At 42.8% G+C, this 19,181-nt stretch overlaps 1 protein-coding gene across 7 annotated transcripts in view; it reads right to left on the reverse strand.

The window, feature by feature from the left end:
• The window catches only part of LOC106575234 (activin receptor type-2A), a 42,792-nt gene extending 40,748 nt beyond the window's left edge, over positions 1-2,044 (reverse strand). For 2 of the 7 annotated variants that reach the window (XM_014151615.2, XM_014151612.2), the window contains exons 1-2: positions 1,648-2,043; positions 892-1,036 (exon numbers count right to left, since the gene is read on the reverse strand). In XM_014151615.2, the coding sequence (XP_014007090.1) occupies positions 892-1,036; positions 1,648-1,701 (199 nt within the window). In that variant the 5' untranslated portion in view covers positions 1,702-2,043. Of the gene's footprint in view, positions 1-891; positions 1,037-1,129 lie in introns of all 7 variants that reach the window. The other 5 variants (XM_014151613.2, XM_014151619.2, XM_014151614.2 and 2 more) reach the window with 5 other exon arrangements.
• Positions 2,045-19,181: the final 17,137 nt, after the last annotated feature.

Below are 19,181 nucleotides of genomic sequence, written 5' to 3' on the forward strand. Positions count from 1 at the left end.
CATTTGCATATTAAGTGCAACATTTGCATAATACTGCATTTTAATTTAATACAATTTATTTGAATCATCTCTGTTCCACACCAGCCCTAAAAATGTAATAACAATATGACCACCCCATCTTATTGAGAAAAAAACATGTTGAATGTAAGGATCCAGACAGGTGATTTAGTGCCATTATTGACTAGGGATTAACATTGACCAGCCACAACCTTTTGACCTTTTCCGATCACTTGAAAACAAGATCTCAGCAAAGGTAAGTCCTATCCTCATGAAATAAAGTGTTGTTTTCCTGAGAAGCTTCTATATGACAAGGAATACAAAGTATAACACCATAACCAGTTTCAATTTGACCCCTAACACTCCACAAAATGGTAGATTGCTTAGCTAAGTATGTGATTTATGGCTAGTTCCCCTCAGATGATAGCACCATGGATGCTTCTTCATGATTTTCTTTGTTTTGTCAGTGGTCTTGGCGCACTGGAAATGTAATGCTGCACACACTGAGGAAAAGGCATATTCCAGGTATATCCACACACAGTGATTCCTCTTACATTACGAATCAACAGATACCTTCCCACTTATACAAGGCCCTGACTGAGAAGACACCCAAGTGCATTAAAGTATTCAATCCCTATTACCGCTGTTGCACAGCCTGTTTGCCATGCAACAAATTGCCTATTTACATTACAGGAGGTGTCAGTATACTTGTTAATGAGAAAGACAAACAAATCGGATCTCTGTTCAAGCAAAGTGTAATAAACTTTAAAACGAGGCAAGTGTCACTGTCAAAAGCCAAGGCGCATTGTATCATTGACTGTGTACAGTAGTACAGTATTTCTAACACAACCATACATACAAAGCCAGTTATTTTACCAACAGATATCCACCCACCTGAGGAAAACGAGATGAGAAAAACAGCAAACGCCAGCTCGCTAGCGGCTCCCATTTTCAATCCAATTGAAATCCTTTTATTTCCGGGAAATAAACACAACACACAGCTGCAAAGGTTTGCTCCTCCACTGTGTGTTATGAAGGTCTGTGCAACAAAAACAAAAAAAGACAAAACGTAACTAGCCAGCTAGTTTGCAAGCTAGTATTGTCAACAACATAGTGTGGTATTGACACTGACTTTCCAGCTGACAGGTGTTTGTTGAGAAGACCCAGTCCAAAATATCCACTGGCCAGCCAAGAGGCTTGCTACTACGTTACACCGTTGAAGGTCCTGACGAATTATGTCCACAAATATGGAAGAGGTGATACTTGTGTAGCTAGCTAGAGACTACAAAATGGTTTAAACCATAGCTATTGACTGACTTGTTGCAGGTTGGTCTAACGTTAGTTAGCATGTTACAGTACTACTAGTAGCTAGCAATATTACTAACGATTTCCAATTGTTTAACATTGTTATTTTACCTAATTAGACTAAACCAGGTAAATTTAGCAACAATCTCATGGAACATAGCTAATTAACCCTCAATCTTAAAATGTGTACGTTAGCTAGCATCAGGTAGTTTAAATGACACAGTTTTCTAGTCATCGTAAATTATCTAACGTTAGCTAAATAAGACGTTTCAATACACCGCATGTCGTGGACTAACGTTATATTTGATACATCTAATTTCTTGGTCCTCACAACGCTGTCTTCACCTTCCAAAATGTAACGTTTATGCTAGCGCATAATCCGATTCCAAACAGAAACATTGTATTTTCCCTTCCCAATGGATTGCAACGTGTTCTGTCCGTTGACTTTTGCGAGCTAGTTATGCATTCGGTAAAAGCTGGCAAGCAGTGTCTGTAAAAATCGTATCCAATTGCAGCTTTGGAGCAACCAAGATTTAATCAGAAACGTCGTTGGGAAACACACATGAGATCAACAGTTAATTCGTTTAGTCAACACGCTGCTGTCAAATCATGAGCGTATCCAAGACAAGAACGGCAGTACAGCATTTTCCCAAGCGTGCAGTATTCTCAACGTTTTCCTCTTCTGTGACCAGTGCCACAGTTTCAAGATGGCGTTTGGTGAGGATTGTCTTTGTTTTTTTCTTTACTCCACCCTCAGACCCCTCCCCTCCGTTTACTCGAACCCCCTCTTATCAAATCGAAAGCGAGCTCGGGCAGCCTAAAGATGACTGGAATCCAATCAGAGAGAAAGAGAACCATTCATATTTGGGATACATCTCAATAGCCTAGTTGATTCCTCCTTTTATGTCCTCTCCTTCATCTGCTCAGATCGGAAAACATTTGATAAGTGAAATAAATATGATGTATTCTTAAAGGAAGGTGTTTTATCTGTCCTGTTCATTTTCAGATCAACCCATAAAGGAAGAGAGTCAAAGTCAAAAAGAAATATATCCCCTAGCTGACTAAACTAAACTCCATGAAGCAATTTTCCCAGTAAGCAAAATATGTTGAAAATATGTCTTAGATGTATTTTCCAGATGTCGACGTCAGGTGTGTTTTAGGTGCAGAATGAAAAGTGAAAGACGTATTTTCCGTAAGTAACAAATACGTATTTCCCGGATGTCGAAAATACATATTTAACAGACGTTGGAAATATCTATTTTCCGGATATCGAAAATACGCCTTTTCTAAACATCGCAAATACATATTTTGTGGACATTAAAAATACATATATTCTGGATGTGAAAATACATATTTTACGGACTTAGAAAATACGTATTTTCCTGATGTTGAAAATACATACGCCTTTTCTAGACATCGAATTTTTTTATTTTGTGGACGTTGAAAATACATATTTTAAGGATGTTGAAATCAGGTGCATTTTATATGCTGAATGAAAGGTGAAAATAGATATTGATTCTATGGCCAAATTTCAACTGCACATACAGTACCAGTCAAAGTTTGGACACACCTACTCATTCAATGGATTTTCTTTATTTTTACTATTTTCTACATTGTAGAATAATAGTGAAGACATCAACACTATGAAATAACACATGGAATTATGTAGTAAACATAAAACTGTTCAACAAATCAAAAAATATATATATATTTGAGATTCTTCAAAGCAGCCACCCTTTGCCTTGATGACAGCTTTGCACACTCTTGGCATTCTCTCAACCAGCTTCATGAGATAGTTACCTGGAATGCATTTTAATTAACAGGTGTGCCTTGTTAACAGTTCATTTGTGGAGTTTCTTTCTTTCTTAATGCGTTTGAGCCAATCGGTTGTGTTGTGACAAGGTAGGGGTGGAATACAGAAGATAGCCCTATTTGGTAAAAGTCCATATTATGGCAAGAACAGCTCAAATGAGCAAAGAGAAACGACAGTCCATCATTACTTTAAGACATGATGATCAGTCAATCCGGAGAATTTCAAGAACTTTATTCAAGTGCAGTTGCAAAAACCATCAAGCGCTATGATGAAACTGGCTCTCATGAGGACCGCCACAGGAAAGGAAGACCCAAAGTTACCTCTGTTGTAAAGGATACATTCATTAGAGTTACCAGCCTCAGAAATTGCAGCGCAAATAATTGCTTCACGTAGTTAAAGTAACAGACACATCTCAACATCAACTGTTCAGAGGAGGCTGCATGAATCAGGCCTTCATGGTTAAATTGCTGCAAAGAAACCACTACTAAAGGACACCAACAAGAAGAAGAGGCTTGCTTTGGCCAAGAAACATGAGCAATGGACATTAGACCAGTGGCAATCTGTCCTTTGGTCTGATGAGTCCAAATTTTAGATTTTTGGTTACAACCGCCGTGTCTTTGTGAGATGCATAGTGGGTGAATGGATGCTCTCCGCATGTGTGCTTCCCACCGTGAAGCATGGAGGAAGAGGTGTGATGGTGTGGGGATGCTTTGAAGGTGACACTGTCTGTCATTTATTTCGAATTCAAGGCACACTTAACCAGCATGGCTACCACATCATTCTGCAGCTATACACAATCCCATCTGGTTTACGCTTAGTGGGACTATCATTTGTTTTTCAACAATGACCCAACACACCTCCATGCTGTGTAAGGGCTATTTGACCAAGAAGGAGAGTGATGGAGTGCTGCAACAGATGACCTGGCCTCCACAATCACCCGACCTCAACCCAATTGAGATGGTTTGGGATGAGTTGGACTTCTGACCCACTGGGAATGTGATGAAAGAAATCAAAGCTAAAATAAATCATCCTCTCTGCTATTATTCTCACATTTCATATTCTTAAAATAAAGTGATGATCCTAACTGACCTAAGACAGGGAATTTTTACTAGGATTTGTGAAAAACTGGGTTGAAATGTATTTGGCTAAGGTGTATGTAAACTTCCGACTTCAACTGTACATCTATGTTTGGGCCAAATCAAAGCCGGTCTGAATCGGACCAAATTTGAACCAATTATAGACGTCTGTGTTTGGGCCAAATATTGGCCTATCCGGACTGGACCAAATCTGAACCAATTATATACCTTTACTGTATGTTTGGGCCAAATAAAGGTCTGTAGACGTTTAAATCAATGCCGGTCCAGACGAGACAAAATCTGAACCAAATATAGTCGTCTCCTTGGACGTTGAAATCAAGGCCGGTCCGGACTGCTCCAAAAAAAGACGTCCAGACAGGACCAAAAAAAAGACTTCCAAAAGATGTCATCGTTGGTAAATGCTTAATGGGTTTTGATGAACTCCACCAGGAGCGGAGACAAATATTGTCTATTATATTGACAAGATATTTGAGTGACCGCTCTAACAATGGAAATACATGTCTTCAAAGATGGAAAGCAAACGGGAGGAGGCAAAATCAGGTGTGACCATTCAAGCCAATGAGAGGGCAGATACACATGTGAACGCATGTGAACAACAGGCCATAGAGATATATGGAAGACTCATCTTTGTATCTGTGCCATTGTAGCATTTGTGACAGCATGGACAATACTATTTTAAAACTGTCAATTTTCTTCTTCATCAATGGCTGATTACTCCCAACTCATAGTAATCCCCACCCAAATGACTACTTTAAAATGGTGGAAGCCCTCAATGGCAATGTCCATGCTCAAACAGGTTATATCCATGATGAGTCCTCTATTTATGACAGGCAAAACTCAGATACTGTATAAAGTAGTTTTTTATTTTTCTTCAAAGTTGCCAAAGTGCCACGTGTGTCCACTTATATCAGTGCATTCGTAACAACCTAACCATTATAAAACGTCTCTTCGATCAAATACGCCTCACGTAGCAAATTAGCAATTACAATATTTGTTGACCAAATTCAACACTCTCATTGACCTCCATGCAACTTCTTCTTCTTTTTTTACCAGCAGTTGGCATCCAATATGTTGCATTACAGGTTGCAAATGAACTATAGTTGTGATACAAAAGGGGAAATAGGAAAAATGTAATTTAAAATGTAATATATATTTTTAATTACCCTATCAACTAACCCTACACTCATTAAAACCCACCATCTTATTCCACTACTTTAACCCTATCTGATCCTAACCCAGGACAACGACCTGAGAGGACGGGACACTACCACTCAACACACCCTGTAACTCTTCTGAAGTCAACTCTCGTAAACCCCAAGTACTTCTCTGCAGCTGCCACCACAACATCTATTTCAAACCAAATCAAACCAAATGTTATTAGTCACATGCGCCGACTACAACAGGTGTAGACCTTGCAGTGAAATGCTTACTTACGAGCCCCTACCCAACAATGCAGTTTAAAAAAATATATATGGATAAGAATAAGAAATAAAATTAGCAAGTAATTAAAGAGCAGCAGTAAAATAACAAAAGCAAGACTATACACAGGGGGGTACCGGTACAGAGTCAATGTGTGGGGGCACCGGTTAATTGAGGTAATATGAACATGTAGGTAGAGTTATTAAAGTGACTATGCATAGATAATAAACAGAGAGTAGCAGTGGGGGTGTAAAAGAGGGGGGAGGGCAATGCAAATAGTCTGTGTAGCCATTTGATTAGTTGTTCAGGAGTCTTATGGCTTGGGGGTAGAAGCTGTTTAGAAGCCTCTTGGACCTAGACTTGGCACTCCTGTACCGCTTGCCGTGCGGTAGCAGAGAGAACAGTCTATGACTAGGGTGGCTGGAGTCTTTGACAATTTTTAGGGCCTTCTTCTGACACCGCCTGGTATAGAGGTCCTGGATGGCAGGAAGCTTGGCCCCAGTGGTGTACTGGGCCATTCGCACTACCCTCTGTAGTACCTTGTGGTCGTAGGCCGAGTAATTGCCATACCAGGCAGTGATGCAACCAGTTAGGATGCTCTCAATGGTGCAGCTTTAGAACCTTTTGAGGATCTGAGGACCCATGCCAAATCTTTTCAGTCTCCTGAGGGGGAAAAGGTTTTGTCGTGCCCTCTTCACGACTGTCTTGGTGTGCTTGCACCAGGTTAGTTTGTTGGTGATTTGGACACCAAGGAACTTGAAGCTCTCAACCTGCTCCACTGCAGCCCTGTCGAAAAGAATGGGGGCGTGTTCTGTCCTCTTTTTCCTGTTGTCCACAATCATCTCCTTTGTCTTCATCACGTTGAGAGAGAGGTTGTTGTCCTGGCACCACATGGCCAGGTCTCTGACCTCCTCCCTATAGGCTGTCTCATCGTTGTCGGTGATCAGGCCTAACACTGTTGTGTCATCGGCAAACTTAATGATGGTGTTGGAGTTGTGCCTGGCTGTGCAGTATTGAGTGAACAGGGAGTACAGGAGGGGACTGAGCACGCACCCCTGAGGGCCCCATGTGTTGAGGATCAGTGTGGCGGATGTGTTGTTACCTACCCTTGCCACCTGGGGGTTGCCCGTCAGGAAGTCCAGGATCCAGTTGCAGAGGGAGGTGTTTAGTCCCAGGGTCCTTAGCTTATTGATGAGCTTTGAGGACACTATTGTGTTGAACGCTGAGCTGTAGTCAATGACTAGCATTCTCACGTAGGTGTTCCTTTTGTCCAGGTGGGAAAGGGCAGTGTGGAGTGCAATAGAGATTGCATCATCTGTGGATCTTTTGGGGCGGTATGCAAATTAGGGTTGGTCTAGGGTTTCTGGGATAATGGTGTTGATGTGAGCCGTGACCAGCCTTTCGAAGCACTTCATGGCTACAGACGTGAGTGCTACTGATCGATAGTCATTTAGGCAGGTTACCTTAGTGTTCTTGGGCACAGGCACTATGGTGGTCTGCTTAAAACATGTTGGTATTACAGACTCGGACAGGGAGAGGTTGAAAATGTCTCTGACTACACTTGTCAGTTGGTCAGCGCATGCTCGCAGTACACATCCTGGTAATCCGTCTGGCCCTGTGGTCTTGTGAATGTTGACCTGTTTAAAGGTCTTACTCACATCTACTGCGGAGAGCGTGATCACACAGTCTTCCAGAATAGCTGGTGCTCTCATGCATGTTTCAGTGTTATTTGCCTAGATGCGAGCATAGAAGTAGTTTAACTCATCTGGAGGCTCGTGTCACTGGGCAGTTCTCGGCTGTGCTTCCCTTTGTAGTCTGTAATGATTTGCAAGCTTTGACTCCTTCTGAAATATGTAACTTTTCCAAGCCGAAATCTCTTTGTAGCATCCTCGAGAGAGAGAGAGAGAGAGAGAGAGAGAGAGAGAGAGAGAGAGAGAGAGAGAGAGAGAGAGAGAGAGAGAGAGAGAGAGAGAGAGAGAGAGAGAGAGAGAGAGAGAGAGAGAGAGAGAGAGAGAGAGAGAGAGAGAGAGAGAGAGAGAGAGAGAGAGAGAGAGAGAGAGAGAGAGAGAGAGAGAGAGAGAGAGAGACATGCTAAGCCCTGTACTCCCTCCACTTGAAACTCAGTAAAACCTCCAGTCAAGAAGCCAGCCTCCCAAAACCAATTTTGTTTAAAACCCTCTTTCTTGGGCTTATTTTCATGGACAGATTTTGGGCAGAGTAAAACCTCTCGCTTCCGACTATATCAATTCACCCAAGGTCAATACTTCAACATTTTAATGATGAAACGCTTACCTTGTAACTATGTTTGTCCTCTGTAGTTGCGTGCCTTTTTCGTTTGCTGAAATTCATACTTTTTCAATAAACGTTAATCAAATATTACCACAGACTGCTTCCTTGTTGAGATTCAATTGCCACATGCAACACGTTTATTGAAAAAGTATGGATTTCAGCAAAAAAGAAAGGCACGCAACTACAGAGGAAAAGGCACGCAACTACAAAGAAAGGCATGCAACAATTTCTTAAGTACTGATGTTGGGCGAATTGATGTAGTCGGAGCTGAATTCCACAAAGGCTGGTCTCTGCTCCACTTCCTTCACCATGGAGTGGAGTTTAGACAGCTAACCCCCCTGGAGTTGATTGGAAAATCAATGGTAGTGGAGCAAGGAAAGGTGTAGGCCTACCATAAGCAGGATCATGTTCTTTACAATTTCATGATGGTGGACTGGTGGATACTGATATGTGGTGAAAGAAGTCATCAGAGCCAGATGTGCTGTGCTTGCATGAGCATTTGTCTCATGACCACAGCCTCCCGAGGCTTATAATAGTGTTCCCATTGTATTTCCAAAAAAATCTAATCAAATTGTATTTGTCACGTACCCAGTTTACAGCAGGTGTAAACAATGCATTGAAATGCTTATTTATTAACATACAGTGTATGTGAGTAATATGGGAAGAGGAAAGGATTGTGTATGACTGAGTTCATTTACCCATAAACCCTGTGTCTCAAGGCAATGAATGTATTTGCCTCCTGCATGTTGGTAGCTGAAGGATTTATCTGACTGCACAAGGTGATCTATCAGGCTAAATTGGTTTTGATGGATTAGGCTATGATTAATGTACTCAGGCAACAGTGCCCCCCTCCCCTCTCTCCCCCACCCCTCTCTCTCCCTCAACACACAAAGGCATCTGCTATGTTGTACCCATTCTACTTGTGTGCTACTGTAACACATAAGGCTCAGTGTTTGGGATAGTTGGAATTCTTTGATGTCAACAGTGATTTGTCATAGTGAGGTTGTCATACCTACACAAATATAACACCGCTGTGTATTAGGTACTTTGTTGCCAGGAAAAATACAGTAGCATTGTGTTGTAGGAGCGCTACAGTAGCCAGTAGAAATACCTTTTAACATGAAGTATTTGGATTATTATGGATTATTGCTCAAGTGTTTATTGTTCTGGTTTGAAAGATTCTGACCCAATAGGTCATAGGCACACGCATGCACTTAAATTTGGGATGTGTTCTCACTCCCAATCCCAATCTCTGGCTGCATAAGAGACTGTAATTGGACTAGAGCAGCGTATCCTAATTACATGAGGACTAGTTCTTAGGTAAAAACGCCAAGAGGTCACACAGGAATTCAACTATGACCCAACTGGGCAGCTATGTCCTCCTGCTGTTACGTAGTATGCTCAGAGTACAATGTGAGGTGAATAGAGTATGGATGTCCTCCTGCTAATGTTACAGTAGGGCCACTGGTTTGAGGACCCCCATTGTACACCTAGAACACTTTCTTTGTCAGTTGTAGTCAAGCAGCAGTCTATATAAATGTATGTCAAGAGCACAACCGGAACCAACAATTTAAGATTTGAAACAATTCCACATGCCAAATGGGCCAACCGCCAAACAAGGCCAGGGATCTTGGCACAGGAGAGATTACAGTATGCCACTAAGATAAATTCTCTCCCACCGCTCTCACACACACACGCACAGAGACACACACATTTGTTTTACTATCCTTGTGGGGACCAAACAATTGATTTCCATTCAAAATCCTATTTCCCCTAACCCCTAAACCAATTTTTTTATTAACCTTTATTTAACTAGGCAAGCCAGTTAAGAACAAATTATTATTTACAATGACGGCCTACACCGGCCAAACCCGGGCGACGCCCTATGGGACTCCCAATCACGGCCAGTTGTGATACAACCTGGATTCAACCAGGTTGTTTGTAGTGACACCTCAAGCACTGAGATGCAGTTCCTTTGACCGGTGCGCTACTCGGGAGCCCTCCCTAACCCCTAACCTCTAACCATAATTGTAACCCTAAACCTAACTCCTAAGCCTAAAATAGCCTTTTTCCTCATCCCCCACTTGTCCAAATATTCCTTGTTTTAATATCTTTGTGAGAACTTCTCCACAAACCTTGGATACTTCTCCTTCCTATAACTTACCAAGTTCACCAACACCCTGTATTCCAGTTTGGGGATATTCTCTTCCTTTTAAAATAAAAAAAATAATGTATTTGAAGGATGAAAAGGAAGGACAGCCTTCAGAGTTGGCTGTTTGTTTATATTTAGGTTTTTGTTAGGGAATGTGAAATTCTTCATACAGCACGGTACTGCTCTGACAAACTGTCTGCATTCCTATCCCTAGCCTAGAGCTTGCTATATAAGCCATGTGTGTGTAATAAAAGTAATCACTTGAGAAGGGCACTTGCCAATGTCCTGGCTTGTTAAATTATTTTATCCAAAACATTTAGGGAGAACAAATTAGCTTCAGTAGTGTGGAATATAGCACCCTTACAGCCAGTATGAACAGGCCAGTATTCAATAGCGAGATATGGAAATTTGATCTGGAAGTAAACTGAATATATGTCGCTTAGTTACTGCCTTGTAATGCCCACTGACGACGTTGCTAAATATTAAAGTCAAAGACTGTAGCTCAGTTGGTAGAGCATGGTGTTTGCAACACCAGGGTTGTGGGTTCGATTCCCACGGGGGGCCAGCACAGAAAAACATTTTTTATGAAATGTATGCATTCACTACTGTAAGTCACTCTGGATAAGAGCGTCTGCTAAATGACTAAAATGTAAATGTAAATGTAAGTGGTGACAGGATGTCCGTTTGGATCAGAAGCAGATTCTAAACAGCTTAATCCATTGACACACCTGATCTTATTCACACCTGGTAATTGTTGCCACCTGCCTGCGGCTGATTTCTGCCAAAGCCATTACTATCCTATAGTCCCAGGCCCCAGGATAAAATTGTATAGGATTAGATGGAGTACATTGTGTAAGGCTAACAGCCTTTTCCACATAGCATAGTCAAGTTGTCCTCCTTTCCTCCGTCTTTCACATCACAAGTATCTTTTTCCCCTTTCTTTTTTCTCTTCTTGAGTAGAGGAGCAATGTGCGGGAAGGAAGAATAGAATAGTATATCCCATAGGAAAATGTTATTTGAAATGAAGTACAGGCATAGGCTACATGGCATAGAGATAACATACATCACAAGACATATAGGCTGCATCCTACTGGCACCCGATGTGTCCCAATTGACACCCTATTCCCAACCAAGTGCACCGCTTTTGACCAGGGCCCATAGGGTTATATAGGGAATAGGGTGTCATTTGGAACGCAGTATTACCGTCCTCATAATCTCATTAGGAAACAAAATCTCCTGTAACAGCATTACACATCCAGCCATTGCATATGATGATGCTAGTTAGTTAGGTTGTTCGTGATTGGCATACTGCAAGTATGTCCTTAAATGTACGTACAGAGCAGGCATGTGCCTCACTTCAGCCTCTCCAGCAAAGAGTGGACTGGACACTTATGCAGCAACAGTTTTCAGTGAATATCTCGGGAGTGATTTTTAGAGGCCTCGTACTCCACTGTCTGATTAAGTTGACACATAATAGCGACTTCAATTTCAGCGTCTCAAAAAAACATTTTTTGCTTGGTTTTCTGATTGATGTTTTGTTGACATCGGGCTTACAGGCTACCTACCATACGCAGGAGATTGGTGGCACCTTAATTGGGGCGGACGGGCTCGTGGTAATGGCTGGAGCAGAATCACTGGAATGGTATTGAAGACATCAGACACATGGTTTCCATGAGTTTGATGCCGTTCCAATCGCTCCGTTCCGGCCATTATTATGAGCCGTCCTCCCCTCAGCAGCCTCCTGTGACACCATACTACAATACTAGGTTTATTAAATCATTTTTTTGTGCGTGCTACATGTTTCACACATACATGTCTCACACCTACACCGAGCAAACCATCCAAAATAGTTATTATGGTATTTCTGGGTCTCTCTTTCCCCTATTTGTCAAAGCAGGCAGAATCTGTTTCTCCTCTACACCAGCACTCCATGGCGCTTGACATGAGTGATGGTATCATTGACAGCTTTGCTCCTCATCCCTGTAAGAGGGGCGGGACTGCATCTGAAACCCAAAGCCTATGTGGATGCTGTCCCAATTCCTGCTTTTATCTGGCACTGCTCTCCTCATGTCCTTACATGAACCCAGACACCATCTTTCTCTCTCTCCACCTCTCTCTCTCTTTCTATCTCTCTCTGCCTCTCTCTCTCTCCCTCTCCATCTTTCTCGCTCTCTCATTCTCTCTCTCTTTCTCTCTCTCCCTCCACCTCGCTCTGTCTCGCTCTGTCTCTCTCTCTCTTTCTATCTCCCTATCTCTGCTTTCTCTCTTCGTCTCTCTCTTCTCTCTCTGCTTTCTTTCTTTCTTTCTTTCTTTCTTTCTCCTTCCTTCCTTCCTTCCTTCCTTCCTTCCTTCCTTCCTTCCTTCCTTCCTTCCTTCCTTCCTTCCTTCCTTCCTTCCTTCCTTCCTTCCTTCCTTCCTTCCTTCCTTCCTTCCTTCCTTCCTTCCTTCCTTCCTTCCTTCCTTCCTTCCCTCTCTCTGTCCCTCTGTGCAGGGAGGCATTGATGAACATGCTCAACATTAAAGCTGGCAAGCTCAGTGCTTTTTAAAGCAAAGCATGTATTCGTGTCTCTTTAATCTTAACCTGCCCAGCATTAGCTACTGTTGCCCCTGTTGCACTCTAGATAGACAGGCAAGACATATTTATTTACCAGGCATTGCCAGGACAGGCAGGGATAAATGATTGCAGGCATTATATCTGTATCAATATAAGGCTTTTAAAGTGTTTCAATTACCTAGACTTTTTCCTGGTACAGTGCGAAGATCTTCCCAAAGAATCTGATGACACATTTTTCGATACGACTAGAGTTTTGAGTCGAGAAGGATTTTACTCTTGAAAGCACAAAACTGTTTGTGTGTACACAATTGTGTGAGCATTGGAGCACACTTTCCAAGTTGGCCATTTTTGCACAGCCACTGTCATTTCAATTCACTCCAAAATGTACCAGAAACAAGTTGATAGGGGTCAACGGATTCTCAGCATCAGTTCATGCCATCTTCTTCTCGTCTTCATCTCTTTATGCTTTCTGTTCCATCGCCATTCATGGCATCAAGGGATTTTACTGTAAGGCCATCCATCAGGTAGATGAAGGCCTACCCACCCATAGGCCTATTCACCTTTTAATTCAACCTGTCTTTATTAGAACAAATTAACATCTTTCTTTTCATATTCCAGGGATCCACTGAAACATAATTGCGTCTAAAGATGAAAGCAATCAATTATTTGAGTTTACGTATGGTAATGAAGGTTATTACTCACCAGCCTTTCATGAATTCGTATCCTTGCGTATCCTTGCATGGAATTTGAATTCACACATTCACTTTTCTTTCTAAGAACCTTGGGTGTTAATGCATGTATAGTGGCAGACTTCTGAAGTTCATTTTGATATACTAAATGTTAGATATGCAAACTGCGTGACACTGCATTGAAAAGCCACATCCTTCAATAGACGATGGTTGTGTTTGGCAGTGCCATCATAATGTATGTGCAGTCGGAGTTATTTGACCACAGGATCCGTCTTCTCTCAAATCAAAGTGTGGGTTGATGGATTTGCCCTATAATGAACTCGCAATGTTATGAGATATATTGACATTGTGGAAAGGTCTCTCTTTATGTCGTCCATGTAAAATGACACAATATACATACAGTATCGGCAAATTGCAAAGCCATAATAAATCATTGTAAGGGCAACAGGGTCATAAATATGTCATACACTACTGTATGTTGCTGTCTTTGGTCTACAGTAGGTGCTCCTCCTCTCCAGCTGCTTCTGGTGTCACGCTGAAATACTTCTCCTCTAGCGTTAGCCTGTCAACGGGGCCTAAAGGCGCCCCTAAATTAGGAGCCCACTGGTGTTGAGAGGACACTTATTGGTGCTGCTCCCAATTTAGGGTTCAACCTCATGCTGAGTTTTGTGATATCTCCAGCAAATGCGACCTCAGTTACCACATTAGAGTATTAATCAGCATGTGATGGCTGTTCACATATAGACCTACTCCTGAAATAAGGGGTCCCAAATGGCACCCTATTCCCAAGTGTGCTACTTTTTTTTACGTGTAGGCTGTCTTGTAGTGCACTATATGGGAATGGGGTGCCAATTGGGACACAGGCATGTTGTTACCTCTCATTGGGGAGATGACAGCACGACAGACTGAGCATTGACAGCTCTATACTTAGTCCATCACCACCCGAAATATGCACTGTTATTTTTGTAAAGCTCCTCTCATGAGGGCTAATTTGAGAAGAATATCAGTTTTGCTTTGGTTGGTAGATGATCAAACATGTTTTGAACATGACAGTACATTCACATAGCTGCCCTGGCCCCACAGACAGGCAATCAGGCAGGCAGACAGACAGACAGACAGACAGACAGACAGACAGACAGACAGACAGACAGACAGACAGACACGCAGACAGACACACTGACACAGACAGCAGCCAGGCATTGTGCTAGCCTGAGCAGCAGAGAACCCTGCTCGCTCAAACATCGTCCGGGTCCTTTCATCCGCTAGCCAGTCCGCCACATAGGCCTGCTACGTTCTGTACCCATTGAGTTCTGCCAGAATCCTGCAACCATCAGCATTTGCATATTTCCAGACTAAAGGGGATTTACCCCGGTCCTTTCTGTCCTTTTCTGTCTAGTCAGACAGGAGGCATTGAAAGTGTTGTTGTCAAGCTAATCCATAGCGTGGCGGAGGGAGGGTGATGGGTGGGGAGCAGGGAGCTGCCACTGCAGGGTAAACATGAAGCATTATACCCTGTTGGGGGGTGGAGACAGACAGACAGACAGAGAGAGAGATAGTCTGGGTCTCTGAGGACCATGCTGCTAACTACAATATCTGTCAAGAGGCAGGGGGAGAAAGGCAAAACGGGTAAACAGGAAGGGTTTATTCAAGCGCCCTCTGTTCTGCTGCTGTTCTACCATGCTGTGATGGCTAGCTGTACTATATAGAAGCAGTTTACACTTCCAGGATGAGTTAATGGGATTTACTTCAGAACAGCCCTGGAGATTTACTCCAGGTAGCCCTGGAGTCTGATAAGAAGAAGAAAAAGATAACTAACTCACAGGGGAATGGAAATTAGTCCAAGACACACATACGAACACACATAGGTTGTCAGATTATTGTGGAGAGGATCACTGGAATGTTGCTGTCTTTCAGAGCACTTGCTCTGTCTAACTCCAGCTCTGTGGTGTGGCCCAGCTCAGAGATAGTTTTTTAACACAGCCACCTAAACCTCATTTGGGAAGCAGTAGCGACTCATTCAGGAAACTGCTGGGCAGTCTGAGATCCTGCTGTAGATAAAGTGGCGCCAGCCCGACAGCGATCTCTCTCGGCCCTCCCCTTAGTTTCTCTCTCTCACAATCTCTGGACATGGCCCATTTCACTCGACCCTTCCCTTAGTCTCGCAGGCCGCACACCAAAAATGCCAAGTATTCCCACAAAACAGGACAAACTGGTAAACGATGGGGTTTGAGTGGAGTGGGTCATGTTGCTGTCCGAGGCTTACCCAGTGGCTGGGTCTCTTGAGAGGAGGGGGTGGTGGTGTGTGTGTGGGCCATCTGTTGCGGCTGACAGAGTTGTTGTGGCTGAGGAAGAGGATGTGTTCCCCAGCTCCATAGCATTTAGTGGCAGCTAGGTCCCTTCACAGCTACAGCTGAAGCCTTTCCAGGGTGGCCACACTCAACATATATCCTGGCAGGGTGTCTTTGTAGGTCGTACACAGGGCAATTATCTTCAGCCAAGTCAAGTAGTAGCCAATCGGCTGTCGCCCATACCTGTGTAAGGAAGAATTCTGCCCCACTGGATCGACTTCGAAATTAGTTAATACTACTGACTTCCCTTTATATGTTGGCAGAACAGCTCGGCATTTTTCTTTGGGTCGACTGGTTTCCAGAGGAGGCGCAGTCAACGCTCTACAGATGTTATTCACGTAGGTTGGCGTTGCTCATTGCCTAATGTTCATTTTCTAACCTTGAACGTTCAGCCGTAAGTAAGGTCTAGCGGAGGCTCAGAAGAGGGACGGCTGAGTCTTGCCACCTGTTCATCTGTTCACAGTGATTTTAAATGAAGAGAAGATCCGATAAGCAGTTTCCGATCCTCCTTAGACACCTCTCTGGTGTGGAGGCGGATGTGCGACCGAGCGCTGGGATGTGAGACTAACTAAACATAGTGGTGTGCTTCATTTGAAGAGTATGTTTCTATTAGGGTGTTTGTTATCTTGTTGTTATCCATATGTTCTCTTTCAGGTTCTCTGGGAACTTTTAATAAAATGATTCAACAGAGAACCAGTTTACTTCATCCTTGATGACTCATTGGTTTGTGGACTGTATATTTCTGTGGTCAACAAATGGATTTTCAAACAGCACTTTGCACACTGCTATCTGTATCTACTATGCATTAGCTTATCCTAGTGGACTCGTCTTACTGTAATTCAAAGCCATGCATTAAAATAATCTCCATATAGCAGTCTCTGGGTATAAATTGATTGGTGTGTTTTTGGGTTTACTAATAATACCACTATGGCAACCTGGGGAAAACCAACGACTGAAACCAAAGAAACTCAATGTTCTTCAGTGGATCATTTTCTCCTCATGGGCTTTCTAATAATGTGGGAAAGAAAGACAGAGAATTGCTCAGAGAAGAAGACAGGGTCAAACCATTGGCACAATAGCGTTCTGAACCGGTTCATCCAAATGAAAGGATGAGGCAGATGTCTCAATACAGCTGTGAGTTTGGCATGAACAGTACTGAAAGAACCACCTTCCCCTTCACCATGTAATATGAAACATATATGGTGACACAATGTAGTTCTCTCTCTCTCACACGCCTCTACCTCTGCCTCTCTCTCTCTCCCTCTTTCTCTCGCTGTCTCTTTCTCTCTCTCTCTTTCTCTCTCTCTCTCGCACACACACCTCTGCCTCCCTCTCTCTCTCTCTCCCTTATTCTCTCACTGTCTCTCTCGCTCCCTCTTTCTCTCTCTCTCTTTTCTTTCTCGCTCGCTCTCTCTCCCACACACCTCTGCCTCCCTTTCTCCCTCTTTCTCTCGCTGTCTCTCCTTCTCTTTCTCTCTCTCTCTTCTCTCTCTCTCGCTCTCTTTCTCCCTCCATACATCACTGGTTCCCATCAGGAGATGTAATTAAATCCGTTGTATAATGCAACAGTGTTATGGTGAGGGAAGTCAATGGCTGTCTGCTGCATTCAAGAACACTGTGTCCTCCATAAGAGGGATATGACCCACTTTTCACATCAGGTGAATTGATGCTTATGTTTTGCTCTGGTTCCCTGCTCCATGCCTCTATGCACAGGAATTTATGCTAGCAGCAGGAAAGGCATTTATCCAAAGCGATTTACAGTACAGTGTGTACATACATTTTTAGCATGTGATCAGTGTGGGAATTGAATCCACAACCCTGGTGTTGCTAGGGCCAAACTCTGTATTCAGAGATGACCTCTTAAAATATTTATTCACTCGGGGATTCTGTTCCGATGCATTGTTGCTATAATTTTCAGTGAAGATGTTATGTGTGTCAGGCAGATATTTTCGTTCTAATTCTAACAGGGAGCATTTTAATTCATCTATCCTAGATTTCTCTTAATGACCCTGCACCTCTGCTGTACAGTAATTGTCGATTGGGGTTTGGAGCTGCGCTGCTCTCTTTCAATGAGCTGGAATGAGAGGCGCCAGCCAGCCCAGGGGTTTTAAAGAGACCACAAATCTTTCACTGCCCTTGAAATCAGACACCCCGACTGCTATGGAGTGCGGACCACCAAGAATCACTATGTGTGGGCGTTTAAAGGTCCGTCAGTTTTGCACAGAGAGAGAGAAAGAGAGAGAGAGCAAGAGACAGAGAGAGAGAGCGAAAGAGCGCGAGAGAGAGAGAGTGTAGTATCATGTATCAGGTTCGGGCATCATGTTCGCCTGTATATTATCCTGTATGATTAGAGTGATATACAGTACTGGGAACAAAAAAGAGAGGAGGTTGAGATTTTTCTTTATAGATTAAAATTATTATCTGTCCATGTAAAGTGATAAGTGGCAGGTGGTGAATGATTTTGGAATCTTAAACCTACCTAGGTTGGGGTCTATTCCATTTAAATTCCAGTCAATTCAGAAAGTAAACTAGATTCCAATTCCAATTCAAAAATGGTCTCATTGAAAAGCAGTGAAGAACTTCAGTACATTTCCTGAATTGGCTGGAAAATAAATGGAATTCACCCTAACCCTGAAACCTACACACTCTTTAACACAGGAGATTGATACTCTTAAAGCTCAGCTCAGTAAGACTCCTCGATGTTAGAAAAAAGCAATCTTGCTTTTAATAAGTGTGAAATGATCGGTGGTGGGACCCTGTTAAATGTTAGTCTCATAAATCCCACCTTGGGCAACAAGTCTGCCTAGGGAGACTAGTTAAATGTAGAGATCTTCCCAAAAGTAGATGCTGTGGAAGTAGAGTGTGGTCAGGCATGGACATGCCAGATATTTCTTTACAGGCCCAGTGCAGTTAAAAACGTGATTTTCCTCTGTTTAATGTACACTGATTATACCAAATAATAGGAACACATTCCTAATATGGAATTGCACCCCCCCCCCCCGCCCTTTCTGCCCTCCAAACAGGGTCAATTCGTCAGGGCATGGACTCTACAAGGTGCGAAAGTGTTCCACAGGGACGCTGACCCATGTTGACTCCAATGCTTTCCATAGTTGTGTCAAGTTGGCTGGATGTCCTTTGGGTGGCGGACCATTCTTGATACACACAGGAAACTGTTGAGCGTGTAAAACCCAGCAACGTTGCAGTTCTTGACACAAACCAGTGTGCCTGGCACCTACTACCATACCCCGTTCAAAGGCACTGAGATTTCTTTTGTCTTGCCTGGTAAATATCCATGTCTCAATTGTCTCAAGGCTTAAAACTCCTTCTATAACCTGTCTCCTCCTCTTCATCTACACTGACTGAAGTGGTTAAGTGATATCAATAAGGGATCATAGCTTTCACCTTCCTTCACCTGGTCAGTCTATGTCATGCTCTTAATGTTTTGTATACTCAGTGTATATTTTCACACTATGAGGTTTGAATAATACTGTGAAATTGTGAAAATTTATGATAATGCC

This window comes from Salmo salar, chromosome ssa17 (assembly GCF_905237065.1).
Source record: "Salmo salar chromosome ssa17, Ssal_v3.1, whole genome shotgun sequence".
Lineage (NCBI taxonomy): Eukaryota > Metazoa > Chordata > Actinopteri > Salmoniformes > Salmonidae > Salmo > Salmo salar.